A 14,695-nucleotide genomic window follows, 5' to 3' on the forward strand; every position below is an offset into this window, starting at 1 on the left:
AAATTGAAAAATTGAAGACTGCTAGATATACAATTTCAATTTCAGGGCCATTTGTTTTTACGAATAAAGCCGTCTTCTTGCACAGACGTCGCATTCATCAAAGCTTCGACTGTATATTTTGGTTACCACTGTAGCATACGCACTGTATAAACACGTGATTCAGAATTTAAGCGGTTTTGTCTGCTCTTTTGTAAGATTATTTTCAACGAAAACACAGACGACTTCTTTGTTGATTTCAAGACAAAATGGCTAAATCAGATGATTTCCTCGAAAATTTCTCTCTTAGGTCGGTGGGTCTCATTCTTTTTGAGAACATGAAAATCTTCAGAATAAAAGCTTCTGAGTTCTCGCAAAGTAGTGCTAAACGGCAAGTGCGAGACGTTTCCTGTTTGCTGGAGCATTTCTCTTTTAACGTGTGTTGGATTTTGTCGACTCACGCATTTTTAAAGCGCTGTGTGTACCCTTAATCATCATGCCATGATCATCAAAGTCATCAATAATCATTGCCAGTTACAATAGTTGAATGGAGTCTTTCTCTGGTATTCCACAAGTAAACTCTTTATACGGGCAGGTTTTTTCGCTTGAAAATGGTCAAAGAAAGGGATAAGGGGCTGTTAGAGAGTTTTGGCTTGGCGACACGGTGGTGTAAAAACGAGTGGCGCATCTTCCACGATGAAATGGTTGAAAAAGTGGTGGTAGCTCCAATGGGGCGGCGAGAGGCGCCCGGGCGGCCAATCCTATGAGGCACAATCTCCGTCAAATTTCCTTATTTGGACATCTCAACGAGCGGGGCCACCTCTCCTTTCAGCTACGCAGCGACACCACCGACAACTGATCAAACGGGCGCATTTTTAAACACGAAAAATTCACCAACACAAGAATGACTGATTAATGACCTTGACGTCATCCAAAAAGGGAGACATGAATGATGAACTTCAACTTCAAGCTACAAGCTAAACACGATGCTTTTGCAGTAGATCGCTGATTGTGCGCAAGAGCTCTCAATCACAAATGAAAAGAAGAAATATCTGAAGAACGAAACCTTCTGAAATTTCATCGTCTACGTCTAAGGCTTAGACTCTAAGTCCTCAATTTTGTCCGGGATATCTTCAACAGCTCTTTAAAAGATTTAACTTTCATGAATAAGGCACTTTAAAACTCTCAACAGTCTACGCTTTTAGTCTAACGATTGGCATTCAACCTAGAATTAAAGAGAAAGAAACAGCTGAATGATATTGCTAAGAGATGAGTATCGAAGCTTTTATATTTTCATCGCTTCTTTTATTGTTATTTTGGTACTTATTATCAGTTTTGACTCGCGTTGTTAAAATTATCCAAGGTGTTGCTGAATAATCTTGACGATGAATCTGCAACTTCTACTTCCCAGTATTATTATCAAACAGAAATAACCCAAGTAATCGAGGAGGAAATCAAGGAAGAGAACATGGAATCAGCGGACGAAGAAATAGAGTGGAATTTCATGGAAAATACGGTGATTGGAGGTTGCTGCAAGGATAATTGTGAAGAAATAGAAACTCTGGAAAGAGCTAAGAAAGAATGCGTTGGTATGGGCTTAGACTGTATGGGGGTAACTCTTGAGAATGGAAAATATACTCTTCGGCGCGGTCCGAAACTATTGAGGATGGACATTACGGGACTCCCCGCTGATGAAGTACCTGTAAAACGAGCATGGGCAAAATGGACAGTAGAAGACTGTACGATGGAAGATTACATAAGAGATCACGGAGAAAATATAGTGTTGAATTTGACCGACTTTACTGAAGAAAACCCAACTATTAAAAATAGACTGGGTCGGCCAAACACGAAGAAATGCGAGTTCATGTTTGGATACAGCCATATCGGAAAATTACTTCAGTTCAATAAAGATCAACAGATAAATGTACTTCAACAGCCTGAAGATTGTTCTTTCAGCTCTGATTCAAGCTCAATATTATTTGGCATCAAAACTCTACCCGGCGCTTCAGAATTTCGTCGAGCAATTCGAGAGACTTGGCTCAGCCCAGGGATTTGGAAGTGGCTTGGTTACCAATTAAAAGTTGTCTTTCTCATTGGAAATCCGACAGGGATTGATTTGGCGGAAGAAATTGAACGTCACAACGACTTACTCATCTTGGACATAGAAGAGAGCCACTACAACTTACCTTTCAAAGATGTAGCTTTTCTTAGATTCATCAAAAACCACTGCCAAGCTGATTTCATCTTCAAGGGGGATGATGACATCTGCCTTGTTCCCCAGAATCTCGTCACCGAAATTGAAAGACTGAAAAACACCTCTGGAATGGGATCATTTGGATGTTTGAAAGGGCCTGAGTCAGTTACTCGTATTCCATTTTTCAAATATTTCGTCCCTCGGCAAATCTACGAACCTGAAGAGTATCCTGTTTATTTCTCCGGCGCTGGTTACGTAACAACGCTAGAATTCGCGCTGAAGCTAGAAGAGCAGACGTACAATGTTCCGGTTATTCCTTTGGACGATACTTATGTAGGCACTCTTATTCAAGCTGCTAATTTGAGGTAACTAAAATATCAATAATTGAGCTGAAATATTTCTGACAGTGATTCTATGATGCGCTCTTTGACCAGTTGCATGGGCCTCGTCCCTAGAATTTTTCGCAAAGAAAAAGCCTCAAATGATCTGTGTACTCTTCGCGGATTCAACTTCGTTCATAAATACCGGGATCCGAACCGTATGAAATACGTTTATCATGACCTCGTTAGCGGAAAATTCTCTTGCAACATCAGGTACAGTAATATCTCTCCATATTCAGCTCATAATCTTCATTTTCATTTCTAGCGCGATGGAAGAATATTGGAAGCCAACGAACGGCTGGAGAAGAGTGAATTTCACAACGCTAGAAAATGCCTGGCGTGGAAATTTTGAAAGCTTCAGACCTTACTTAGAATAATAAAATAATGATAGAACAATAAACTTGAATCCTCTGCAAACCGGGCCATTGTTTCCTACGATCTTCCTTTTATGAGCTAATTAGCTTCCTAGAATTATTACAAAGCCAGTCACTGTTACGCAAAGAAACAACTGGTCATCTAATGCCATTCTCGAATGGACTGGGAGACAAGTAGAGATGCCGCAGGGCGAAAAGGGCGCGTTCAAGCAGAGCATAGATAATTCAGCACCTAATCGTCCCTTCACTTGAGAAAAGTTACGCTCCTTGATTTACCTAAATTCATTTTTTACGACCGACCTTTAACGGAAAAAAATTACAAAGAGAGAATTTAAAGTGCTCAATCAATAATGAGGGCGATTTTGTTGCTCCTCGGGATTTCAAGAGCATTGGTGCTAGAAGACGATTTATCGATCGAATGGGCAGTGGAAGATGAGACGTTCAGAATTCATGTTCAAATCAAAGGTAAGTAATAATCAGCGTTTATTTGTTTTAAAACAAACATGATTAGATAACGCAAAATATCCGTTTGGGATTGGAATAAACAAGCGCGAGGATGGTATCAGCAAAGATTCTGAGTTACTTTGGTTCACAAATGATGATTTCAGCCAAAAATATTTATCTGAAGATGGAGAACTGCTTTCAACAGAACGTAAGAGCGGATAAAAATGATTCTTTTTATGCGATTATTAGAAACTGCCTGGACTGTCAACGAGCTTTCGGATAGTAAAATGTACATTATTGAGCGACCAGCTTGCGCAAAAACTGACGACTTTGAATATGTCACCATTGATTCCAAAACCCTAACACTCCTATGGTCAGCACCAGGCCAAGAACTAACTCGTGACAGCTGGAATTCAAAGCTCATTCACTTCCAAGAATATGGAAATCCACCAAAAGCTGGCTGCGACCCATCGAAAGAGGAGTTTTGCGAAGATTATACAGGAACTGTTCGAATTTATATGATATTAAATCATGTTTCGAAAGCTCGGTTGATTCTTCTTATCCTCAATCTTCTGAACAATTAAAAAGTGAAAGCTACGTTAACGGCTGAGCGAACACAGTACTGGTGTAAGCTCGTAGAACTGCCAACTGAACCGTCTCAAATGGTTGGATTTGAACTTATTGCTGAGAAAAGCGAAAAATACCTTCATCATGCTCTTCTTTACGGTTGCTCAGGTATTGATTATTCTTGAATCTCATTCATTAAAAATGACTTCAGGAATCCCCGATGGCGATATCAACTTTGATGAAGAATTCGTCTGCGGTGATTACACAATGATACATTTAATGAAGTGTTTCCATGCTGTTGCCATCGCTGCCGTCGGCTCGACTTCCTTTGACTACCCCGCTGAAGCTGGTTTCCCACTCGGGTAGGCTATCGACTCTCTGTTCTCTTTCTTTATTTTCATTAGACCCGGCGAGATGCAATTTGCCATTTTGGAGGTTCACTATGACAATCCTTTTGGCGACAGCGGAATAGAAATGACTTCTGGTAAAAAAAGTCGCTAAAATCTTTTCTTAAAATATCTAGGTTTGCAATTGAAAATGACCACGAATCTGCGAGAGCAAGAAGCGGGCCATATCTCCGTCGGCGCAACCTGGATGTTTTACCTGCCTCCAAACACTGCCAGCTTTAACTTGAGAGGGACATGCCCTCATCAATGTATTGAAGCACTTACAGAAGAGGACTATGAAATGAATATCTTTGCACATTCCAGCCACTCTCATGCATACGCTCGATCAAGTAAGAATTGATGCTGAAATCTCAAACTAGCGCTTTTCTAGTGACGCTGTCACAAGTTCGCGACGGCGAAGAAATCAAACGCGTCGTTGATGAGCCTTTCTACAACCGAATGTACCAGGAATACAAGCATACTGAAGAAATCGTCAAAATTAACCGATCAGACGATCTTATCGTCACTTGCGACTACTCGACCAAGAACACTTGGGTTCGCGGTGGTCTCACTCAAGAAGATGAGATGTGCTACATGTTCCTACTTTACTACCCGAGAATCAAGGAGCTTAGTTTCTGCACTGATATGGCCATGTTCGAAGGGGCAATGGAAAACTTGGGAATCGGTGAAGACGACTTTGTATCAACCTACGGGCGGATCGGACATCCAGATGAGCTCCAAATCGATGGTCAAAATGCCCAACCATGGTTGAACGAAAACATGATGTCGATGAGTCCCGCGAAAGTAAAAGAATATGAAAAATATCTTCAAGACGCGGAGAAAAACCCTTTCTGCACTGGAAGCTGGGGAAATGTCTTCTCTATCGCCGATCACAGGTCAAATGAGTCAAATGAAGGTGGATATGAGCCCAGAGCGGAACCAGAAGGGAATGAATATGATGATCTAGAACCTTTCCCCGAGCCAGAACCAGAAGGAGGTGAACATGGAGGTCATATGACAGACCTGATGTTTGATGCGATCGGGTTCGAGCTTCTCCCACGACCTGAAAATACCTGCTTAGTCAATTTTGAGACCACAACTGCCGCACTAACTCAAGACTCGACTGATGAAGATAAGGTGCCCAAAGAGGATTCAGGATCAACAGAAAAGCCAGCTACGACAACTTCATCAGCAATAAAAACGGCGATTCCGTTATCAGTACTTTTTTTGCTAATTGCCATGTACTTTCTGTAAATATTACATAACACAAGCCAATAAAGATGATTCGATATGATTTTGATGATTGTTTGTGTTTAGCGTTTGCCATTGGCAGCTTGAAGGTCGTGGCGAGGGTGAAATTTGAAAAGGTGCGAAAGTTTTATGGATGCTTATTTCCGTCCCCGTTTGAGCAAATTTACCGTGTCTTTGATTTTGAAATTGAACTCTTCTGGTTCATCTTCTTCTTGCTGAAAATGAGCGTTGTTCTCAGCGAAAGTTTCAGTCGAACACGCCTAGGGGCAATTCAGACGCGCCTTCTGGCGAGTACTTTTGTTGTTCGCCAAAAGACAACACTCAGGCTTTTTGAGTCAGTTTGACCGTGTGCCCGTGTACGGTACTTATTCCGGTGTAGTAGCCCGAAGAGGAGAAAAATTACTCTCGACCAAAAATCATCTCTTTGTTGTCGCCCGGATCGGCTACCCGCGGCGCTAGTAATCAAGGACCAGGGCAGGAGTTGCCGCGCACGGCCTCGGCTTTTCTAATTTTTCAAAAAATCTTAATTTTCTGACACCTAAGCTAATTCATCCCATTAACAGAGAGCTCAAAAGTGAGCCCTGGAAGAAGATAAAAAAGAGATATTGAAGTACAGTCTGCGTTTCAATAACTACTGGAAGATTTGATCGAATGTTTCAAAATGTAAGATTCGTTTTTGATGATTTTTATTTTTCATAAATTAATCAGTAAAACCCTTTTGTTGGACATAAGAATCGAATAAATCATTCTTATTTTTCAGTAACAATAAAGGAATAAGATTGATAATTTATGAATTGATTTGATATTCAGTGGCTTCTTATATTTTCCTCAATAAAAAGTTTTCTATGATTTAAATGACTTAGTAGGCTGGTGTTTGATAACCTTGGCATCCTTCTGATCGAGAAAGGATGAGCCGGCGCTCTAGGTTTATTCAATAACAAAGCCACCACCCAAGTACTGGCTCCCTTCCTTCATTTTAGACAAAACCAACAACCCTGATCGTGATAAATTGATTCCTTTAGAAGGACAACATTATCTTTTTAGGTTAATAAGTAAGCTTAGCTGACCTCAATGGTTGACCCCGATTGACCTTGGAAAAGAGAGAAACGATGAAATGACCGGCTGGGCTGAGTTGGGCCACAGAGTTCAGCGAAAACGATCCTCCAGGTAAATTTTATTTGTCCGATCAAGTCGCAAATTAAGGCTCAATTGTGACTTCACAGTCTGGTGTGGATCAAAATTTTTAAGGCCTTATCCACGCGCTTAATTAGCAGATTAATCATCACCTAATTAACCCTAATCTTTTGAAAATTTTTCAAAAGTTTTTAGTTTCAACTTCAGAAAATATAAATAAGTTGCATAACTAGAATGAAGCAAAGTATGCTAGAATAACCTTGAACTTTTTTTTCGACAAAATTTTTATGAGGTGTCCAAGTGCTAAATACAACAGAAATATTTCATCAATGGTCCCTTCAAATCCAAGATTTCCCTGGAGTTTGTTCATAATAAACCGTAAAATAAATGAGCCAAGCATTGATGAGCGGCATTATGAGAGCGGTAGTTTTCACCCTCATTGATCACTTTGCCCATCAATGATCCATCAAATCCAATTTCAAAGTTAACTTTAGTATAAATTGCATTTTCGCCCTTGCTTCACTTCTATTCGCCTCGGTCTCCTGCCAAGAAGCTTCCAAGGAACCTATTCTTCCCTTCTTCACGCTATTTCACCCGGAAGTCAATACCTATCCCCTCTTTGGAACGGAAAAGATCTGGATTCTCCGAAGAGAGTGGCCCGAAAAGTGGACTCTTGATATTGAAATCGAGCCTGACAACACCCGGCATCGAAAGTCTGGGCTTTTTCGAATAAAGAAGCAGAGCAGAACTCAAGAGTTTATTTATTCGCTCGACTGGAATTTTTCCAGACAGAAGACTGTTCTTTATGTCGACGACAGGAATGAGTTTAGCATCTTTTTACCGACTTGAATAATTGATGGTTTTGTAAATGTTCAAGAGTAAACTCAAATTGAAGACGAATTGTGTTCTCTAAGGCTCCAAGGAAATTCTTCATTGCATTTAGCGGAGATTCAGCATTCCTTTACTACGGCTGTGCGAAGGCTCTTAAAGGTTAATTACATCAATCACCATCAACCTTTCATTAAACTTGTTATTTTAGGAACCGTCTTCGGAGATGCTCCCCTCAAATCGCCCATTTTCGACGAAGCACACCTCGAGATCGGATCTGGACAAGCAAAGAACACCGAGTTTCATGGGAAAATACACAAATTTTCATTTTACGACAGCGCGGAGATCGCCTTTAATCTCGCCAAAGAACGATTCTGGGACGGGGGCAATAATATCCTTCATGATCGTCCTTTTGTAGATACATTTTTATAACCAATTATGACGTTTTTAATATTTTTCGTCCCCATCAAAGTCTCCCTGAGTCTAACGCTGCATTGTGGTCCTTCGAGGGATTCATGGCGACCGAAGCTTACGAGGAGTCTACTACGTTCAAGCGAAGCAAAGTTGTCAATTCTGGCACTGCCACACTTCGTTCTAACCCATTATTAGGCATGGTTTTCTTAAAAGTTTTCTTCCTTGATTTCAGTAGACTTTCGAAAATCACCATTGAGTGTCATTACCTGCTAAATGTGAATCAACGCCTGACGAACTTGTGAACAAATTTCAACTTGTAGATGCTCTGTATAATTGTGCTGCCTATTCATATCCTGACGACAACACCATCAAAAACGAGATACTTACTTGCATTGGGTTGAAAATTTTCATCATTTTTTCTTTTTATAAATTTTCATTTGACCAATTTTTGACCCAGTTTTTGGCAACAGTACAAATCCAAGCATTGAATGTCTAAATCCGTACTCTCCAATCGATCTTCCGAGCTATCGTCTACAATTCCTGCCCTTGACTGATCCTGACGACGGTTCAAAACCTGCCTACAAAGCGATAATTTCCAGCTTGAATCGAACATTCGATCTCAATTATGCGAACAGATTTGAGATGACTCGACTCCTCGTTGATCTTTACTCTGAAATTTGGAAAGAAGAAGATGTCACTGAAGCCCTTGGGTGCAAATCTCGAAGTTGTAATCAATTTGATCCTTTTGACCGAGAAGAGTTTGCACTCGTCACTTCTAGCTGGAACAACGGATCGGCTCCTGAATACTGGTTTATCCGAAAAGACAACGACCCTGAGTACTACGCCATTCTTGAAGAGCTTCGTGGACCCCTCGGCAATCCTGGAAGAACAGGTCATCCTGGTCGTCCTGGGTTTAAGGGACCTAAAGGCGAAATCGGCGATAAGGGTGAAGCTGGTTATCCAGGTGATGTTGGTCCGCGTGGCGAAGAAGGCTACAAGGGTTGGAGAGGCCCGGAAGGAATTCAAGGAAAGCAAGGCGTTGCTGGAACAAATGGCACCCGCGGTGACACCGGAACTCGAGGATTTCAAGGGCCTATTGGACCGAGAGGAAAAGATGGTCTCCCTGGAGAACGTGGAATAAAAGGAAAGAAAGGCTTTCACGGCTATCCTGGCATGCCTGGTCTTCCTGGCTTCGAGGGTGACAAGGGTTCTCTTGGAAATCCTGGAGAAGTCGGGCAAGTTGGAAGCCCAGGTCCTATTGGCCCTCCTGGATTCAATGGTCGACAAGGATCAAATGGCACTGATGGACTTCAGGGAGTCAAAGGTTATCCTGGCGATCATGGAATGCGTGGACTTCGTGGTTTTCCTGGTAGACCCGGTGTCTTTGGGATGAAAGGCGAAAAAGGAAAAATCGGGCCAGTTGGAAATCCCGGGATGAAAGGTACCCGTGGCTTGAGAGGATCAGTTGGCTGGAAAGGTGATCCTGGAGATCCTGGCTTGACCGGGCCTGATGGAGTGCTTGGCAATCCTGGCCCTCCCGGACCCGACGGTAAAAAGGGTGTCAAAGGACCGGTTGGACCTATTGGCGAGCGTGGAATAGAAGGTGACCTTGGTCAAAAGGGAATGCGTGGTATCAAAGGATTACCAGGCGATCTTGGCGACAAAGGACCCAAAGGAGAAGATGGCAAATCTGGAAAAGATGGTTGGCCTGGTAAAAACGGCGAACCTGGTAAACCTGGCATAACTGGTAAGCCTGGAAGAAAGGCGCGTTCCGGCTGGCCTGGAAAACATGGCTTGAAAGGCTGGTTTGGTAACCCTGGTCCTCAAGGAAAAGAAGGTCCTGAGGGTCCAGCTGGTGTGAAAGGCAAGCCTGGAAAAGTTGGTTGGCCTGGACCTGTTGGAAAACAAGGGATTCCTGGTCAACTTGGTCCAATTGGTTCAAAAGGGCTGAAAGGATATCGAGGAAAAGAAGGCGGCGATGGACCAGTGGGATTTCCCGGACCAAAAGGGATTAAAGGGTTACCTGGCGAGAAGGGTATCAAAGGAGTAAACGGTCCAGCAGGGATATTCGGCCTTCGTGGTGAACCTGGTGCAAAAGGAGATGTTGGGCCAAAAGGACACATCGGTACTCAAGGTGAAGAAGGCGGAATCGGCGAAGAAGGAGATCCTGGGCCTATTGGTTTACCTGGAAAGCGAGGAAGACGCGGTGCATGGGGTAAACCAGGCCATATCGGTTTCAAAGGTGAACCTGGTCTCGTCGGTGGGCCTGGACCACAAGGCATTCAAGGTCATCCTGGCCCTCTCGGCGATCCTGGTCCTCAAGGTCCGGTCGGCCGTAAAGGTGCTGCTGGCCCTCCTGGTCTTACTGGAGAAAGAGGTCGAGTTGGACTCACTGGTATCGAAGGTAAACCAGGTCTCAAAGGCGAGCGGGGAGTATCTGGCCTCATCGGTACAGCTGGCGAGAAAGGTTTACCTGGCCCAGAAGGATATATTGGGATGCCCGGTGGAGTTGGCTTTCGTGGTGATCTTGGTGATAAAGGCGAGCCCGGGCCACCTGGTTTTCCTGGCGCGACTGGTCCGAAAGGCGAGGAAGGTACTCCTGGAAGGCAAGGACCAATGGGAATCTCCGGAAATCAAGGTACCTTCGGCGACCCTGGCCATATTGGACTTCACGGAAAAGCAGGTCCTCTCGGACCAACAGGTGTTCCTGGTCGAACTGGTGATCGCGGTGATCGTGGAATAAAAGGAAAACCAGGTCCACAAGGTCCTGATGGCAAACGTGGATTCATTGGCATGACTGGAAATCTTGGTCCAAAAGGCAAACTCGGACCACGAGGTGCTGAAGGATTCAAGGTTAGATAAATCAGAATTTCAGTCGAGAAAAATAATTATTTAGGGTCAAGTCGGATACCCTGGCATTCCAGGAGCTCCTGGTTTAGCTGGAGCTCGAGGTCCAAAAGGACAGACTGGTGATGCCGGCCCTGATGGCCTCACTGGACAAATTGTAAGATTTCTCATATTAGCCGAGTCTTATTATATATTCAGGGAGCACAAGGTCCTCGCGGTCTGAAAGGACCCCCGGGTAAACAAGGGGTTACCGGTGGATTTGGTCGTCCAGGACCACCTGGCATCAAAGGTGAAAATGGACAAGTGGGAATCCCAGGCCAAATTGGCATGACTGGCGATCCGGGTTTTCCTGGTCAGCCCGGTTTTCAAGGTCCTCCTGGTGAGCGCGGCGAAGCTGGAGAAAAGGGCCTAAAGGTAGTATCTTTTTAAGCGTATAATTTCATGATTATGATAAGGGTTTCGAAGGACAACAAGGCTACCCTGGAATCACTGGCTTGTACGGACGAAAGGGAGAGCCCGGCTCGGCGGGTCGAATCGGTCGCGAAGGTCGAGTTGGTTTACCTGGAAGAAATGGTCCACACGGTATTCAAGGAGATCCCGGACAGCCTGGATATATCGGCGCTCCCGGCTTGAAAGGAATTCAAGGGCATCCAGGTCTTCCAGGAAGATACGGACCCATGGGAACGATCGGCATGCAGGGGAAAACTGGATCAAAAGGCGACTACGGTGATGTCGGCGAACTTGGTCACCGAGGTGCAGTTGGCAAGACAGGCCCGAGAGGAAGAGATGGCCAAGAAGGCCCGAGAGGTCCAAAAGGATCGAAAGGAAAACTTGGCAAAAAGGTTATATTTTTATTGATAAACTTTCTGATAAAATTTCAGGGCATGAAAGGTGTCCGTGGAACTTTTGGACCCGAAGGTCCACAAGGGCGACAAGGACCAACCGGTGACAGAGGAATTCAAGGAATATCCGGGCTTGAGGGACCAAGAGGAGATCCCGGGCTTCCCGGACCGCCTGGACCACCCGGTGCTCAAACTGCATCTTATTCGTTCGATAAAATGTCTTACCAAAACGTGAGAATATTGCCTGATCCTGAAAACTAATTGTTTCAGGACATGTTCGTCGGAGTAAAAGAGGATCTCGTAGACCTCAAACGCCATATCCGACGCTTTGCCAGCCCTAATGGCGCTGAAAAAGATGAAGCCGTCCAATCTTGCGCCGAACTAGGACCGAAAGCTTATGGTCAAAAAGTAATCGATCCCAACCAGGGCCATAATGGGGATGCTCTGATTGGCGAATGTTTTGTCCAAGATGATTTCGTCTTAACCTGCTTTTCCTTCGACTTTGAAGATGGTGTTCATCCAGAAATCAAGGTTAGTATTTTTTTATTATTTGAAAATATGAAGTATCTTTAGCTGACGGCAAGTCAAATGAAAATCCTGGGAATACTGTCCTCCAAAGTCACTCAAAAGTTCAACGTCTCCTACTTGGCGGCGAAGCTCTGTACAGATTCAAAAACGATACAAGTCGCCAATTTCTTGCATTATTTGAGCGATTCGAAAATCGCCGCTTTATCACTAAACTGCCGCAAAACCAAGTCTAAGGTTTGACATCAATTTTTCTATGTCAGAGAATAGAAAAATTTAGGATTGGGACGAAGAAATTTTCCGATTTGAGTCGCCAACAAAACTTCCAATTGGGCGATTAAAATGGCTCAATGGCTTTTCTCCCAACCGCAAATTCATAAAGGAACTGGTCGTTCGACTTGAATAATTATTTCTTATTTCTAAAATGACCGCGAAAAAAGATCAAAAGCGAACTGTGTTTCTTCCATCCAAATCAACTCAAGAACAATTCCTGACTCATGAATGAAAAGCTCAGCTCTTAGCACCAACTAGTTCATCAAAAATTCTGTATAATTTCTGTAAACATTACAGTGTAAAGACTAATTCTATATGTAAATAAACAATAATTTGTTTCCTACCACTTCGTTGAAGAAAAAATGCATTGTTTTACGCGCAAATATTTGAAAAATGAAGAAATTTTACGAAATCGGGAGAAAAAAACTAACAAATAAAGCCTTCATTATGAAGGTCAGAGAGTTTCAAAAGAAAGATCCAGACCAAGCTTATGCAATTTGGAAGCATGGAATGTCAGTCGATCTGACAGAGCAAAGGGTTTGACGGAAGGTGAAATTAAAATCCAAAAAGAAATTAAGATCGACTGGATTTTCAATCTTTTTCACGTCCGCCTCATCCTGCTAGCTCTACCGCTTGTAGTTCTCTATTGTGGCTATGGAACTACCCCGGTCGGTTTTCTCTATGCAATTGTCCCATCTGGTCTTCTAATTGCTTTCTTGCGATATATGGTTCACTACACTTTGAATGGCTACGTAGCTACAAGAACAGACATGCTCAATATTCAAAAACACCACGGAAAGCGCTTTCTTGTCGCAGAGAACGAAGATGGAGAAATTATCGGGACCGTGGCGTACTCTGAAAAAACAAAAATATCTACTTTCAAAGTCCGGTTTTGAAGAACAAGATAATTTGCTAATGACATTTAGGGAGAGAGAATCGGGAAAAAGACGTGGGAAATGTTCTCGATGAGCGTCAAAAAAGAGGCAAGACGACTGGGAGTGGCGAACAAAATGCTTGGTAATGATCAAATTAATTTTTTGTTCGTATATATTTTTCAAAAGCCGAGCTTGAAAAACGAGCAAGAGGTGCGAAAATACAGAATATCGTTTTCACTGCTACGACGCCTCAAGTACCAGCAGTTATTTTCTACAGAAAATGTGGCTACGATTTTGAATTTGAAGATTTTCCAGCTCTCGACCGAGGCTTTATCGGTGCGATTATTGCTGACTGCTTTTTCAAATTCTGTAAAATGAATATAATCAAGTTTCACAAAGAAATTTAACTCCTTCGCAACAAATAAAAGTTCTCTTGAAAAGATTTGCTGGCTGATTTATGCGCAATAAGCCGCCCAAATATTTGCAAAATGGAGAAATCTTTGCAATACCGGGAAAGGGAAATAGAAAGAAATGGTGAAGATCCGAGAGTTTCAAGAGAAAGATCAAGATGAAGCTTATGCTATTTGGAAACATGGAATGTCGGTTGATCTGACAGAATACTGGGTTTGTTGCTGACTGAGATAAAATTATTAAATAAGTTAGACTGACTGGATTTTCAATCTTTTTCACGTCCGGGTCATATTATTGACCCTTCCGCTTGTTGTTGTCTATTACGGTTACGGCACACCTCCGGTCGGAATTCTTTATGCGATGGTTCCTTCTGGTCTATTCATCGGTTTCTTCCGCTTCATGATCTACTGGAACTTGAATGGCTATGTCGCGAGTAGAACTGATATGCTAAATATCAAAAAACATCACGGAAAGCGATTTTTGGTGGCGGAAGGTGATGATGGAGAGATTCTTGGAACCATCGTTTACGTTGAAGAAACTAAGATTTCAACCTTCAAGGTTTGATTTTGAAGAAGCGTTTCACGGACTGAGATTTAGGGAAGAAAACTTGGCAAGAATACATGGGAAATGTTTTCGATGAGCGTCAAGGAAAGCGCGAGACGACTTGGAATAGCTAATAAAATGCTTGGTAAGATCTTTCTCAATTTGTTTCTTCAAAACTTTTATAGCGGAGTTGGAGAAGCGAGCGAAAAAGTCAAAAACAGAGCGAATAGTTTTCACAGCTTCTACTCCTCAAGTTCCTGCCGTCAAGTTTTACAAAAAATGTGGCTACGATTTTGAGCACGAAGCTTTTCCGACCCTTGGAAGAAGCATTTTTGCGGCAATTTTTGCTGACTGCTTCTTAAAATTCTGTAGAATGGACATTGTCAAGTTTCAGAAAGAACTGTAATAGACTATTTCAAATTTTGAAATTT

The 14,695-nt window shown here is 42.8% G+C and overlaps 4 protein-coding genes across 5 annotated transcripts; all 4 read left to right on the top strand.

Moving 5' to 3' along the window:
- The first annotated feature begins 3,101 nt into the window (after positions 1-3,101).
- On the top strand, positions 3,102-5,589 carry LOC145710842 (DBH-like monooxygenase protein 1). Its single transcript, XM_081788546.1, has 8 exons — positions 3,102-3,389; positions 3,436-3,576; positions 3,618-3,867; positions 3,955-4,103; positions 4,147-4,297; positions 4,340-4,419; positions 4,459-4,671; positions 4,713-5,589. The coding sequence occupies exons 1-8, from the start codon at positions 3,275-3,277 to the stop codon at positions 5,573-5,575; spliced, it is 1,962 nt and encodes a 653-aa protein (XP_081644672.1). The 5' UTR covers positions 3,102-3,274; the 3' UTR covers positions 5,576-5,589.
- A 2,422-nt stretch (positions 5,590-8,011) lies between these two features.
- LOC145703080 (uncharacterized) lies at positions 8,012-12,752 on the top strand. 2 transcript variants are annotated; one of them, XM_081780428.1, is made up of 9 exons: positions 8,012-8,344; positions 8,419-10,801; positions 10,845-10,952; positions 10,994-11,209; positions 11,251-11,637; positions 11,677-11,868; positions 11,908-12,168; positions 12,211-12,399; positions 12,443-12,752. In XM_081780428.1, the coding sequence occupies exons 2-9, from the start codon at positions 8,591-8,593 to the stop codon at positions 12,566-12,568; spliced, it is 3,690 nt and encodes a 1,229-aa protein (XP_081636554.1). In that variant the 5' UTR covers positions 8,012-8,344; positions 8,419-8,590; the 3' UTR covers positions 12,569-12,752. The 2 variants fall into 2 exon arrangements, with proteins under 2 accessions (XP_081636554.1, XP_081636631.1); XM_081780505.1 differs by lacking the exon at positions 8,012-8,344 and having other exon boundaries at positions 8,382-10,801.
- A 130-nt stretch (positions 12,753-12,882) lies between these two features.
- On the top strand, positions 12,883-13,717 carry LOC145712210 (N-acetyltransferase 8-like). The gene is made up of 4 exons (XM_081789895.1): positions 12,883-12,972; positions 13,014-13,319; positions 13,362-13,452; positions 13,497-13,717. Exons 1-4 carry the CDS (start codon positions 12,883-12,885, stop codon positions 13,715-13,717), a joined length of 708 nt encoding a protein of 235 aa, XP_081646021.1.
- Positions 13,718-13,821: 104 nt separating this feature from the next.
- LOC145703980 (uncharacterized) lies at positions 13,822-14,677 on the top strand. The gene is made up of 4 exons (XM_081781435.1): positions 13,822-13,934; positions 13,974-14,279; positions 14,319-14,409; positions 14,450-14,677. The coding sequence occupies exons 1-4, from the start codon at positions 13,842-13,844 to the stop codon at positions 14,668-14,670; spliced, it is 711 nt and encodes a 236-aa protein (XP_081637561.1). The 5' UTR covers positions 13,822-13,841; the 3' UTR covers positions 14,671-14,677.
- Positions 14,678-14,695: the final 18 nt, after the last annotated feature.

This window comes from Oikopleura dioica, chromosome 1, assembly GCF_907165135.1.
Source record: "Oikopleura dioica chromosome 1, OKI2018_I68_1.0, whole genome shotgun sequence".
NCBI classification, from domain to species: domain Eukaryota; kingdom Metazoa; phylum Chordata; class Appendicularia; order Copelata; family Oikopleuridae; genus Oikopleura; species Oikopleura dioica.

Bases quoted from the DNA above. Each gene is read 5' to 3' on its own strand.
- LOC145710842 (XM_081788546.1), top strand. From the start codon at position 3,275: ATGAGGGCGATTTTGTTGCTCCTCGGGATTTCAAGAGCATTGGTGCTA. The intron at 3,868-3,954 runs AGGAACTGTTCG...GAACAATTAAAA, and splicing joins GAGTTTTGCGAAGATTATAC to AGTGAAAGCTACGTTAACGG. The intron at 4,420-4,458 runs GTAAAAAAAGTC...TAAAATATCTAG, and splicing joins CGGAATAGAAATGACTTCTG to GTTTGCAATTGAAAATGACC.
- LOC145703980 (XM_081781435.1), top strand. From the start codon at position 13,842: ATGGTGAAGATCCGAGAGTTTCAAGAGAAAGATCAAGATGAAGCTTAT. The intron at 13,935-13,973 runs GTTTGTTGCTGA...TAAATAAGTTAG, and splicing joins TTGATCTGACAGAATACTGG to ACTGACTGGATTTTCAATCT. The intron at 14,280-14,318 runs GTTTGATTTTGA...ACTGAGATTTAG, and splicing joins CTAAGATTTCAACCTTCAAG to GGAAGAAAACTTGGCAAGAA.
- LOC145703080 (XM_081780428.1), top strand. From the start codon at position 8,591: ATGACTCGACTCCTCGTTGATCTTTACTCTGAAATTTGGAAAGAAGAA. The intron at 10,802-10,844 runs GTTAGATAAATC...ATAATTATTTAG, and splicing joins GAGGTGCTGAAGGATTCAAG to GGTCAAGTCGGATACCCTGG. The intron at 11,210-11,250 runs GTAGTATCTTTT...GATTATGATAAG, and splicing joins CTGGAGAAAAGGGCCTAAAG to GGTTTCGAAGGACAACAAGG.
- LOC145712210 (XM_081789895.1), top strand. From the start codon at position 12,883: ATGAAGGTCAGAGAGTTTCAAAAGAAAGATCCAGACCAAGCTTATGCA. The intron at 12,973-13,013 runs GTTTGACGGAAG...AAAGAAATTAAG, and splicing joins TCGATCTGACAGAGCAAAGG to ATCGACTGGATTTTCAATCT. The intron at 13,320-13,361 runs GTCCGGTTTTGA...AATGACATTTAG, and splicing joins CAAAAATATCTACTTTCAAA to GGAGAGAGAATCGGGAAAAA.